This window comes from Apteryx mantelli, chromosome 25 (assembly GCF_036417845.1).
Source record: "Apteryx mantelli isolate bAptMan1 chromosome 25, bAptMan1.hap1, whole genome shotgun sequence".
NCBI classification, from domain to species: domain Eukaryota; kingdom Metazoa; phylum Chordata; class Aves; order Apterygiformes; family Apterygidae; genus Apteryx; species Apteryx mantelli.
The window spans coordinates 11,281,499-11,295,144 of record NC_090002.1 but is presented as its reverse complement, the minus strand read 5'-3'; the positions used below and the strand labels follow the sequence as shown (position 1 = coordinate 11,295,144).

The 13,646-nt window shown below is 46.0% G+C and overlaps 1 protein-coding gene across 9 annotated transcripts in view; it reads right to left on the bottom strand.

Annotated features, from left to right (window-relative positions):
- Window positions 1–13,646, bottom strand: part of LRIG2 (leucine rich repeats and immunoglobulin like domains 2) — a 50,970-nt gene that overhangs the window by 17,918 nt on the left and 19,406 nt on the right. For 5 of the 9 annotated variants that reach the window (XM_067310689.1, XM_067310692.1, XM_067310690.1 and 2 more), the window contains 3 exons: window positions 13,321–13,470; window positions 11,934–12,215; window positions 7,748–11,293 (listed from right to left, as the gene is read on the bottom strand). In XM_067310689.1, coding sequence (XP_067166790.1) covers window positions 11,064–11,293; window positions 11,934–12,215; window positions 13,321–13,470 — 662 coding nt within the window. In that variant the 3' untranslated portion in view covers window positions 7,748–11,063. Of the gene's footprint in view, window positions 1–1,253; window positions 1,337–4,028; window positions 4,194–6,248; window positions 6,465–7,272; window positions 7,485–7,747; window positions 11,294–11,933; window positions 12,216–13,320; window positions 13,471–13,646 lie in introns of those variants that run through there. The other 4 variants (XR_010886336.1, XR_010886335.1, XR_010886337.1 and 1 more) reach the window with 1 other exon arrangement.

Sequence of the window (13,646 nt, the reverse complement as noted above, 5' to 3'; positions counted from 1 at the left end):
GAGCTAGCACTGACGACGCATTGCATCTCCAGGGACAAGGTTTGAACTCTTGTCTTAATCCAGCTTTGCTTTGCAGCTGCTGGTGCCCACCATGTGCCTGACCTTCCTGCAGTGCGGGGAGCAAGCAGGGCTCTGCAGCACCGGCCAGCATCTGTGCGAATGCCCAGCATCGCCCGGCTGCCAGACACGCACCCACAAGCGGCTGCTGGAGGCAGCAAGGGAGCTGAGGTAACGTGCATTTACGGGAATGATCTGAGTCACGGGCAAGGGCGGCCAGGGCAGACCCATGGAGCAAAAAGGGTTGTGATCGAGGCCAAATTCCTGCCAGAGCTTGTGTTAGTGCAGCCACGGGGCGGGTCCCCAGTGGGGCATGAGGCCCGTGCCACGGTGCTGTGGCAGGGCATGCTCCTGGGCGCATGCTCCATGGGCTGAGCGGGGCCGGCTGCCCTGCCGGCTCTGCGGCCGTGTGCAGACGGAGCCCGCGCTGCCTGGATGCAGCCCCAGCTGGGTCTTGCTCACAGATGCAGTCTCGGTGACAGCTGTGGCAGCGGAGAAGGCCCAGGGAAGGTCAAAATGAGGTGGCACTTGCTTAGGAACAGGCACGTGCCAAATGGCAAGCTTGTTCCAGAAGGGAGCTTATTTGGGAATTTAGCAGAAGGAGATTTTAGGCAGCTCCATGTTGTGGGCTAGAACCTGTCTAACAATTTAACTGGCTGGTCAGTTTTGTTTCAAGCGCCCAGACAAACTCAGAGAGGGTTGCGCCACAGCTGGCAACGCAGCAGGTAACCCACTGACACAACACCCCCTCCACGATGCTGCCCTTGCAAACAAGCGACACACGCAACAGAAGCAGGGCATGAAGGACTAGCAAGCAAAGACTGCAGGGTCCTGACTGTATTTTTTCCTATAGAAAATTACAGGAGCAGGGCGGAAAACTTGCAGCAGTGAACAGACTCACAAACCTACCCAGAGACATGCCATGTGGTTGCAAGTACGGCACATGGTATAACTCACAACCCAGGAACCGTCTAGGATCTCTGAGCACCAGGCTCAGAAAGACACCACGCAACAGAGAAAAAACTTAAAGGCACAAAAGCCCCCAAGGTCCACCAGCACTTTAAGCCTTTAGAAGCTACCTCATTTTCAGCAATCTTTCTTGTGCTAAATACCAAGCAATAACAGACATGTTAGCACAGGGACACAATGCGGCAGTCCCTGAGGCTGGGGAATTACAGAGGCAAGAGTGAACTCACCGTCCTTGTGCTGGCTGTTCCCAACACCTCGTCGGCAGGCTCGTCTTGGTTAGCCACAGCTGCACAGCAAGCGTAGCACAAGTCTGGAGGAGCAAGGCACTGAGGTCAGTTCCCAACACACACAGCACGTGACAGACAACGGCATCGCTTTCTGCCCAAACCCAAATGCAAATAACAGCCGAACCAGCCCAGCTCTCCTCGGTGGCTGGGGCTGCCCAGCCTGGTAGCTGAGCACAGCACGCACCTGCCCCAGGCCGCCTGCAGGCTCAGACAGGCTCCCCAAGGCACAGGTGCTGCTCATCACCCTAAGGACACCCCCCCACCTGCTTCTGCCTGTTCGCGTGGAGGGAGGACGCGTCAGTGTTGCCGCCTAGGAAGGACAGCCCTGCTAGAGGTTGCTCCCATGGCAACAGCTACCTGCCCCTGTAAGTCTGAGCATCTCCCAGGTGCTGCTTGGATGCTTTGGAGTGATTTGGGAATTCACCTCCTGTTGGAAAGCATCTGCTCTCTGTGCTCTGACCCCTGGTATCCAGCCATCCCTGGCAAAGACATTCCCATGGAGCCTGCACAGATCACAGGCGCCTGCAGCCTTGCCCAGGGACAGCTACAGCGCCCAGGAACAGGCAGCGGTCCCTCCACCCGGCTCCATAAAAGCACTTGGCACCCAGAAAAGCCCCTTGGATGGATGCGCTGGGGCTGCAGTACACACGGGGACTGTGCTGCCTGCCTCACTCGCTGCCCTGCACAGGACAGCAGCGGCTGCTGCTTTAGGACCTCGCTGTGCTGGGAAGAGCCAGGTGGGTTCTGCTGAACCTCGCTCAGTAGAGCCGTGTCACAGCCTTGCATAGCTATGCGGGCCGGAGCAGGTCAAATGCAACAAGCTCAGGTTACTGTCCCCCTACCAGGAGCACCCACAGCTACACAGATCAGACTAATGCTGTGCCCCACGAAACCATCCCACCCAGCTAAGCAATTCCCTCTGCTGCTGGCCTGAATTTCCACAGCAAAACCTGTTGGCTGCTGTACCGCATCTCCTGTAATTCAGCCATCTGGATTTGCATTTGCTGCAGGAGGGCAACTTTCCGAGCACCCAGGCTGAGCAGCAAGGCCAGGTGCTGGGCAGATGTGTGTGGGTGGGAGGAAGCTCTGGAAAGAGTTTCAGCCCAGTGGCTGCAGCGTGGCTCACATGCACTGAGTGGGGAGCATGCTGGGGAACAGGTCTGCTGGCTCTGCCCCAGGCACGCACTGCCCCTGCGCAGTGCAGGATCGTGCTCTGGGACGAGGGTCGGTCCTGTGCGGGTGGACAGGCTCTTGCACCCTGCTCTGCTGGGGGTACATGGCTGGGCCATAGGGGCTCTGCGGTGTCTGAGGGGGAAAGCTGCAGTCTGCTTCCTCTGCCTGCAGGATGAAGCAGCCATTGCTTGCAGGATAAACCCCAATAAAGCTTTGTCAGCAGAAAGGAGAAGCAGAGCAGGAGGAAGAGTCTCAGACCCTGAGGCTGTGACAGTTCTGAGGGTGCAGAGAGAGCATGGCTCTGGAGAGCACATGGCTGAGCACATCAGCCTCCTGGGCCTGTCAATAAACAGTTTAATCAGCGTTATGTCCCTTCACAGAGCAAATCAATAGCATCTCACTGGGAGAAAACAAGATAAACTGGAGCCTTAATAGTGTCTCATTTCCCTGCAGATAGGAATCCCAATCTGGGCCTGCATCCCAGATGCAGGAAGAAAAGGCCCTTAATTAAAAGACATGCTCTGAGGTTGCTCCATTCTCTGCAGTACTGCGTTTAATCCCATTTCCTGTCCTGACCTGCTCAATGAAACTGAGAACGAGCAGACCCAGAATAGCTGAGTTTCGGACATGTGAAGAAAAAACAAGCAGCAGTTACAGTCTAGCAGGCAGAACACTGTGTTCACTCCCAGGCTCTAGGCCTGATTTTGTCATGCATTTGCTGGGCTTCTGGGCAAGCTATTTCTTTTCTCCCTCTGCATCTGTAACCTGGAGGTTATGAGCTCACTCATCCTCCTAAAGTGCTTTGGAAATCACAGATCAAGTACACATGCATGCACACACATAACAGCAGCTAATAAGTTCATTCTGCTCACCTTGGGATCCGCAGGCGAGAAGTCATGAGGGACAATAAACTGAATTAACACTAAGAACTGCTTCCACTGGCTAGCTTGATGTGTATGCACACTTCCTGCTATCTAGCACATGCCCCACCAGACACACATGCACACGATCTAGGCAGTCAGGACCAGAGCACTCCCATGGGACTGACATCTGGTTCCAAACAGCTGCGTGCTTTCCAGAGTGAGGTAATCTAGTTCCACATTGCTGTTCTCTCCCAGTTAGTTACTTCAGGGCAAGAGCCACAAAAATTAGGATTTAGATTTAATTTGTTCCCTATATTTTTGTCTGCCTACAAATGATTAGTTTCATTTAGAAAAAAGATCCTGTGTCTCTTCCAGCCTTCTACATGTGGAAACAGCAGCCCAAATCCCTGGATGGGCTCCTGAAGAAGGCAACAGCCGTGGCTGCGCTGGCACCGCAGTCTGCCTTGCCAAAGCCTGGATGGGTCTGGGACTCTCACACAAACCAATCTGCTTCTCCTTCCATCCCAATTATTTCCTTTAGTACGCTCATACCCTGAAGGACTTGGAAAGCAGGGCTGGATTTGATGGAAAGCAAAGCCATTGCCCCATAAGGACAGGCGAACGCCTTTCTAACCAGGAGTGTAGCTTGCAGGGATCCCAGCAATGGCGCAGCCCTTACCTGCTCCCAGCCAGCACTGACAGCGCTGCTCCTGGAGGAGGGACGAGATGATGTGTGGCAGCTCCAGGAAAGCTGAGTGCATCCTGGTGCTGCGACAGCTCAGGCAGCAGTTTTACTGCGGACTGGTCAACTTCCACCAGCTGGCAGTTCAAGGCAGGTCTGGATCTGGTGGGACAATCTCAGTGTTAGCACATGCTGAGAGCTGTGACAGTTTGTGCGTTACCGCAGCTCTTCACAGGCCCAGCCCGAGCCCTCTGCCCACTTCCCCAGGAGCTAAATCCCTCGGGAATGACCCGTGCATTAGACTGACTCTTCAGCCCATGCTGTTACAGTGCACCATGCGGCAGGGATGCTGTCACTGAGCCTGTTATACAAACACCTAGGTTTTTGTCACCTAAGTACCCCTCCACCCCTGCCACGGGGACACAGGGACATGCACAGGGCAGATGGACGCCAGCCCCACACCGCCCGCTTGCAGCACTAACTAGCTCTGTCACTCTGGAGGTCGGAGCAGTCTCTGAAGGGGCACAGACTGTTCTCTGGGAGGAGAGGAGCCTCCAGCAGCAGGGAATCAGGCAGGCAGGGGAGAAGGTGGTTTAATGAAGTATTCTAGTACGTTCAAACCACCGAAGGATTAAAGCAAGGAATGGATAGGATCCTCCACAAAAACTCAGTCATTAGCAAAGCCTGAGGGTAGATGCAATTGTTTTCTGTTTTTTCCTCTCTTTGATGACCCAGTTTTTTTAATCTCATCAGCACCAAGCTGCAGTGTTAATTTTTAAATATGCTTGGGTAACTGAGAACATTAACTATTCATGATCTTATCTTCAATAGCTGTTGGTTCTCTGACACTATGCCAGGGTTGAGATGTATGTAATGAACCAGGGAGCTCTAAACTTTCCAGGGAAGGTGATAGCTGGTTTTTCCTGAGTGTCTTGTTGAAATGATCACAGGATGGGATTTGGGGGGGGGGGGGGGGAATGTCATAACACTCACACTCCTGGAAAAAGTAAGACTTGTGGGGCAGACTCATATCATTGAGCTCATCCTCCTACAATTATAGTAGCCTGAAAATACTTAGAGCATACAAAAAATTGGTATCTGGGGAATGCTGTGGGCACATTCCAGAAGTAAAGCACTCTGAGTGCTGCTGCTCCATTCCCCTAGGAAACCTCAAAGCACTACATAAATAGCAAACAAGCCTCCTGAGCTGGCTGAAAGGAGACAGGCACATGTACTGTCCACTTCACAGCCAGGTATACCCCCTGAGGCTGCATATTAGCGCTGAGAGAATCCTTTATCATCAGGCATACAACCTAATACACAGAAGTTATGTGCTGACAGCCACAGATGTCAAAAACCTTCACCTGCAGCCATTAGTGCTTTGGAGAAAAGGGCAGCCCTTGAACTCTTGTTAGAAATGAAAAACAAAGGAATACAGCATTAGGGCCATGACAAGAGACAACAGAAGTAACAACAGTTGCTTGAGGCCTGACTTTGCTTTTTGGACATTGCTGCGTAGGTCCTACAGACACGATACGCCTCTGCACTTGTGGGAGTAGGCGCAGGCCACGAGGAACCAGGCAGCACTGCCAAACACATCACATGCTGCCCCAGCAAACTGGGCACAGATCCAAGGCACAGCTGCCAGCTGACTGACCCCACCTCTGCCACAAAGCCTGTTCCTACAGCTGTCAGCAAGGCGGCAACCTCTGAGCAGGCTGGCTGGCGCTCCTAGAGAAGCACAGTGCCGAGATCTGCATCTGGAGCTTCCCTCTGCCAAACTGGTCCCCTGGGCAACCCCCGGCAGCTGGAGCTGGGAGAGGAAAACCCTGGACACTGAAGCTTGTCATGTGCTGTGCTTCCATAAACAGAAGCATGCCAAGCTGGGTGACTTAACACTTGTATGTCAAACTGCATGTACGCTAAGCTCTAGTGAACCAAACTTTCCCTGGGTGCAAACTCCACTCGCCACTACGAGCAGAGGACAGAACAGCCATAGCAGCTAGTTTAAAGCAAGGAAAGGCCAAGGAGTGCTGAGAGCTGTGAACAGATAAAACAGCAAAGCATACAAAATGCAGTACAGAAGAATGAAGGCATGATTAATCACCAGAACATGAACTAGCGCAAGAATATAGTGACAGGAATAGGAGAAGTTATACAAAGGAAGAGAAGACTTACTATGGCTCTTAAGACAACTGGCAGCTGGGAGGTACTCACCTCTCCCTCACCTGCAGCAGGTATGCAGGGGCATGCTGTCACTAGCTCATTTATGCTGATAGTCTGTTGCCAGAAAGAAAACCGCTTTTCATTACTTTGAAGGATCTGAATGGCAAGAGGACAGCACTGGGAGCACAATAATATACGAAACTGTTAGCCCAGAGTCAATAGCACCTTTGTAGAAGCACCTCCACATTTTCAGAAGGAAGTTTACACCTAGAAAATTAAAATTAGAAGAATGTGTGATAGCAAAAGCTATTTTAAGAAAAGCTTTAATTTTGAAAGTAATTTGGATCTAGATGGGAGCAACTGAGAGAAAACCTGGTGACATTATTTGTCACAGGTAGTAGATGCTCCAGGTGGCATACATAAGGCACTTGAGACAAGACAGCAAACAATAGGCTTTCAAGAAAACTGACAGCCTAGTGACAAATCCAGATCTTGCCTTTGTAAACTTGCTGCAAAATTGCAGGTGAACCTATTTAAATAGAACACTTTCTTTCCAGATTTCCAGGAGACTAATGTTATGAATTGCAAGCAAAAAGCTCAGGTACATTAAGCGCTCAGCTCCTTCTAAGAAAAATTGTATTCAGTGAAGCCAACCACTTTGCCCAGTTGTTTGTTTGGATGTGTAAATCTTATCTGATATTAGCTAGGGCTAAAGTGACTTGATTTTGGTTTTCCAGTAACAGATAACGGTTGCAGAATTTCATTCAAGTGTTGGCCTTCTCCATGGGTTATTTTGGAGTGGTTACTCATGCACATGCTACTCTGCAAACAATTTTGATTTCTCACATGAACTGTTTCTCATGATTAAGCAAAAAAAAGGGAGTATCTTAAAAATGGCTGCACCACGCTAGTCCAGAACATGACATACCTTCTTACAAGAGACAAAATGGTCTTGAATTGTGCGACCAGAAATACTATAATGAATTTTGCATTGTGTGCATGAGCTATACAAAATTCCAAATTTGTAAACACATGGCAACAGCACTTAGGGTCTAGACAGTGAGAAGAGCCCTACCTGGATCTGTGGAGACTGTCAGCATGCATGCCACCATCTGAAGATCAGCAGCCGTTTCTGCAGCACCTAGGCTAAGTGGGTTTTATGCAGACTGCCTTTCATTCTCAGTCATTTCTTCCTTCCTTGCTCCTTCTTTTCAGAAGCACGCCTGGACTGCAGCAATGTCAGCCACTGGCAGGATTAGCTGACTGCCTCATTCTCCTGCTCTGCCTCTGAAAAAGGGGCGCAGACCCAGTCACACAGCCAGCTACTGCTTTGTTACCATGTATAGAAGTTAATTCATGAGCCAGGCTAAGTACTAAGTGTTCTTCCAACAATTTAAGTGAAGAATATGTATAATAATCATGTTGAGAAGACTGAATCCCACCTGAAACTCTTTACCAAGTTTACTGCACTTTTTTTCCTGTGAAAAATAAAAATCACAGAAGGAAAATGAATTATTTAACCTGCAAACTAACAAAGTTACACTGGATGCTCAATGTATATAGCATTTTATTGAATGAAGGTATATTACAATAGACAAACATATGTTACACATGCTATACAAAATATACATTCTTATGTGAAAAAAAATATAAATAGACACTAGGAAATAGCAACAGGGAGCAAGGTCAGCTTTGCTCACACTGTCTTACAAACTCCCAGTTCTTGTACTGTTATTACTTTGGCATTGATTGAAGAAACTGTTCGTGTTCACTGAAAACAGAACGGCCACTCTGTGCTATTTGCACCTCTTGGGGAAAGAAGAGAGACCTGATTTTTTTTTCGCAAGTTTGCCTAGGAAGTTTTTCCGCAATGCTAAGTACAGCAAGCTGTTCACCCACTTGCAAGCTTCAAACTATTTACAACCAGCTTATGGACTTTAAAGAAACACCATTGCTTATGTAAGGATGCAAATGTCCAAATTCATAAGGGCAGCTTTTAGAGGCTGATATGTCACTGAAATCAGTGTAGCTTTAGTTCCTGAATACTTTCAGTGGCTAGGGCTTCCGTTTGTCCTGGTGCAGACAGCATTAATTTCAAAGATGTGGTCCTGGCCAAGCACATCTTACCTACCTAATGTGAATTTGATCATACTAGAAGTTGTGCCTGAAGTACACATAAGGTCTGGATGTCCCCATGCACTTCCACATCAATAGTTATCTTCTGACACTTGGGAAATCTGCATTAGCTCTACTCCACAAAAGAGAGAGAAGGAAGAAAAAGTAACAAGTGTTTGTCAAATGGTGAAAGGAGACAAAGCAGTAGTAGGGTAAGTGCTACTCTTCTGCTAGCAGGAAATCACGGCTCTGCCCATGCCAAAGAGCAACTCTGCCATGTTAGCCTATATGAATATTTGAACAAAGCAGCAAGCAGCCCAGAAGGATGAGAGTTTTTCTGCTGCTGTAGTTTCATAACCTGACATTTCTCATCTGAATTTAAACTCTGACAGTGGCAAGTTCCTGCAACAGAGGTAAGTTTGTATTGAAAATAAGTACCATGTCTTAGATGCTGTCTCGGAAGAAAAAGCCTGGAGGAAACAAATACAGAAAAGAACTTAAGATTCTTCTTTTAGCATGTATGTTATGTATAACACCTTAAAATATTTCAGATGTCAAAGCCCAAGAGTTTAACACCCCTACATTTCTCTCTACTTTATCCAAAGGTCAAGGACAACTCTGAATCCTCTTCCTTCTAAAGCTGCTGACTATCTTATGGTTGCTTTGAAAGCATGGTAAGAGCTCTTGATAATATTTGCTCGTTTGCCTAGATCTGACTATTATCCATGCAAAAGAGTGTGAAAATAATTATTCCCACCTTCTTCCTCACTCATTTACTCAACTAATCCACAGACTCAAAAGCTTCAGCTGTAATTTTGCATGGTTGCATCTGAGACTTCAGTCACACACCCTCCCATCTAGGAATGGATCAACATGAAGTCTTATACAGCTCTTTTGGGCTGATCCAAAATCCTTTTTCTGTCTTTATAAAAATATATAATGCAGTCATTTTTACTTTAGCACATATCCTATCGTTTGGGGGAAAAAAAAGAAAAGAAAAAGAAATGCAACAATGACTAGGAAGAAAGCCCTTGCTCTTCAGGAATGAGTATATGGGAAGATACAGTATAACCTTGAAAGCACTCTAGCTCTTACATACTTGCTGAAAATCCAGCATGTTTAGAGCCATTAACATGGACTGCACAGGTACATTTTTCCAGAGGCAAGAACTTTTCAGGAAGTCTCCATAATGTTCTTCCTCCTTATTTTGTCAGGCACACCCCACTATCAGTAGTGAAGTTTCTGTGCATGTTACTGTTTGTCTCAGTAAGTACTGGATTTTCAGTACAGAGCATCCCTGCCCTACATTGTTTCATTTCTCACCTGTCAAATATTCTAACATTTTGGCCACTCTGAGGTCCAGGGAACTATTACAGAGGTCAACAGGGTAAGATCTTTCCTGATACTCTATGACAGAAAAAGACATAAGCTTCTTAAACTACATATTCCTCTTGGCTGTGCAGAGGAAACAGAAAATCCATATAGTGTAGTGCACTGAGTATTGATCAAATGCTCTTCCAAGTTATCCAATGCTTTTCATCATGACATTCTTTTAAGAAGTTCACTGACTCAACTGTCAGCCATGAAAAATAGAGACCTCTCTGCAATACAGAGTACACACTCTATATACACAATACAAAAGCTTTTTAAAGATAAAAGCTTAGATAACTTTGAGACATGAGCAACTCAGAACTTACACTGCCATCTTGTAGATATTTAACAGCTGAACGGAAAGAGACATCATTTTGTGTACTAGTCTTGTGTTCGCTATTTACAAGAACTCCTGGGAAGCCGGATACTACAGCCTAGTTTGTTAATGCAGCATCTGTTGAACATTATACTCTATTAGAAAAGATAGGTGCCTAATAGAGAGATTTAAGGACTGTCTCAACACATAATGGACCAGACTTGGAATTCTGCTAATGTAATGAAATGGATCAGCTTGCATTCAGGTCAGCCATGCTTAATGCATACAGAGTTGTATGTAAAAATGAAATTCATTAATATCACAGTTTAATCACATACCTATAGCACATCCACTTCTTTCCAAAGTGGAAAAAACCCCAGCTCTATCCCCTCAGAAACAAGCTCTCAGTCCCTCAACCTCCACCGAAAATTATGGCTTGATATGCAGCTGTCAAGACTAACAGTATGATACATACTTCGTCATAATAAAAAATATATTTACATTACAGCCAACACATTTATATGCTTAGTGTATACAAAATATTTATAAATGCAAATTTATTTACAACTAGAGTCCATTATTCATAGGAGAAAACAACCCCCAAAGTTAGACTGATAACAGACTCCTGCCAACAGTCTAAAGAACAAAAAGCTGGCCAAGAGTTTTATGCTTACAATTACTGGGGAATTCCATGAGGAGGCCCTGAACATTTGTTTTCAAGCAGACAATGCAGCATGAAATAGCTATGCATTCTTGAGAGATTTTCAAAGCATGCACTAACACAAAGGCTGTTTCCAACATCAGAAAAATCATGTTTCAATGCTATTGTTGTGGATATCACTAATCATTCATGTGTACTGTTGCACATTCCCATTTTCCAATGCACATGAATCCAAGGAAAAAGGGCATGTACCACTTCCTTCTAGGGAGTCTGTCTTGGTCTAGTCAGCCTGTAATTGTAGACATGCGTACAAAAGCATCTTTGGCCTTGGGGTTAGTCCTGAGGTAGTAAATACAAAAAGTCAGTTGACATGGATTTGCTTCCAAGACTTCATTTTAGTGCCTTATGTGGTTTCATTATGGTCCTGAATGTTCCGTGTCCTATTAAAATCAAAGTTATGTTCACGTAACCTGTGGCAAGGTCTGGGTGAAGCAGCTTGTTCCCGGCCACTGTCAATAATGCCCTCACTTCGAAGAGGTCGTGGGGTCTCACGGGCTGACTGCTGATGCAGAAAGTGCGAGTGAGACAGCCCTAGGTCCTTGTTTACTCCCCATAAAGGAAGCTGAAAGGGTTCTGAGGAAGAAAAATTAAAGGATGAGCAGAAATCTGAGTTCATGATAAATACACCCAAATTTTAGACAGATTTGAGTCACATGGCTTAGCAATAACCATCTTCCTGAGGTTTTCTGTTTTTGAGAACATGTTTTACTGGATGCCCTCCCATTTCAGCAATCTGTTACAGTAACCAGAAACAACATACTTAGTTTCAGTGTGTTTTTTTAAAAAGGCTACCTGGAAGAAAGTCAACATAAAAACATTCAGTTTATAAAAAAATTCTTTTGGAGTTCTTTGAAACTCAGCCCAGCTCAAAAACAAGTGCTATCTGGATTTCCTACGCGCAGCTTTAAATCTTGGCAAAGATGTCCTTGAAGTATATGCAAGGGATCATATTTCACAAGCTTTAAGTGACAAGCTGCAGATTAAGAAGTGCTATCATTTCAATATCACTCTCCTCAACTCTTGAAAGTATTGGATGCAGACTGCATGAGGGCCAGTTCTGCAAACAGGTGGTTAATAAGTAGATGAGTTATTCCACACACTATGGCAACTTGATGAATTAACTGTGTACCAACACAGAATGGCACAATGAGGAAGGCCAGAGCTATCAGGTAATAGAAACAAAAGAAAAAAAAAAGGAATGGGAAGCGCTCACCATTTATCTGCTGGGAAGAGATTTTCTTCTCGCTTATTCTGTCGTGGTTGGTAAGGAAGACAGACATGTCTCTGTCTGCTATAAGATTATCAAGAGCACTGGTGTCATGCTGGGTGTGCGCTGTGTACATTTCCTTAGGCATCTGAACCATGAGATTAGAGAGAGTTTGATCAAGGGGGTCCTCTTCTGTGATGTAGGCATAAGGACAGTATTCCCGGGTCCTGGAGTAGATGTTTGCATTGTCATAACAGTCTGAGCAGATCACCAATGGTGCTGTGCCACCTGACAAACATGACGGAAAAAACAGATATTCTCTTACAGAGAGGAAGGATACTTGATTTCCACAGCTTCACAGTTCCAGCAGGTCCAACTAGCTTAGGTACCAGGCTGAAACAATCATGCAATCAAACCAGGATGCCTATTCACATATGCTTATATGCTTTGAGAATTTCACCTTGTACCAGACAAGACAGGAGCAGCTGTACTCGTACTCTGCATGTCCACACACCTCAGACCAGATGATTGAAGTGGTAACTGAGACAAGCTGTTCCTCAGTTCTTTTGCTAATAGACTTTTGATGATAGGACACAGACTGGAGGGAGTGGATCATGGGACATATGTGAAAAACTTATACTGAAAGATCACTTTTCAAAGCCAGCCTGTCTAAGGATCAGATGGCTCCTCAGCATTTGGGTGGTAAAGAAATAAAATCTCTATAGACTCAATGGTAAGAATACCATGAAAATAAGTCTCTAAACAAGGTAGAGAAATAGTATAGGTCCTTTGGTTATGATTGTAGCAGGCAGACTAGATGTCTGGTTGAGCAAGTAATTTTATCGTAAGAGCAAAAGATAGAGCAAGTCATCTTCCAAGTGAACATTCCTTCCACTTCCATCCCAGGAGCTTTCAAAATGCTAAAGGAAAGAAGTAGCATAAAAATCCACCTTGACATTTAACCTAGGAATTCTCCACCACCACCACACTGCCTTGCTGACCATATCACACACCCTGAAGCAAAGAGTCTCTAGAGGGATCTGTACTACTTTAGGACCCAAGGGACTGCAGTCACAACATCTATATTCAAAGGCATTCAAAGCAGATGCGGGCCCAGACGTTGCTGGACCAAAGATTAAATTGTGTGCATGGGATGCAAAAGCCTTGACAGCAGAATATAAACAAACACTGAAAGAAAAACAAGAGATGCCTTTTAAGCTCACAGCAATGAATGGAAATCTCAGGATCAACTTGAGTTTTTTTCTAGAAAAAGTCGCCTTTGATGTTAATATGCAGTACTATCCTGCATTGTGCAATACTGCTGCCAGCTATGAGGACTAGAGGGTGCACTGGCATCCTGCCATGCGAGTGATAACACGAGAGCTATGCTTACCATCTGTGCCTTTATGCATGTAGCCACTAGCTGGAGGCATAAGCTGCTGATGGCTTCCTGCTTCTGAGTTACTGTAGCCTTCCTGAGGCTCTGACAGAGTTCCTTGGGAGGATAAATAACTGGGAATGTCTGCAGGTAGGTTCATCTCCTCTGCAAGGCAGAATTAACACTGATGACATTAACAAGTAAGCGCGAAGATCCTAAAGTACCACCAACACTATTGCCCGCATTAACACAAATGCGATACAGAAATTCTACTCACACAGGATTGTCTTTTTGCTACCTCAGAGACTAAAAATCTATATAGCTAGTTCAAAACAGTGCCA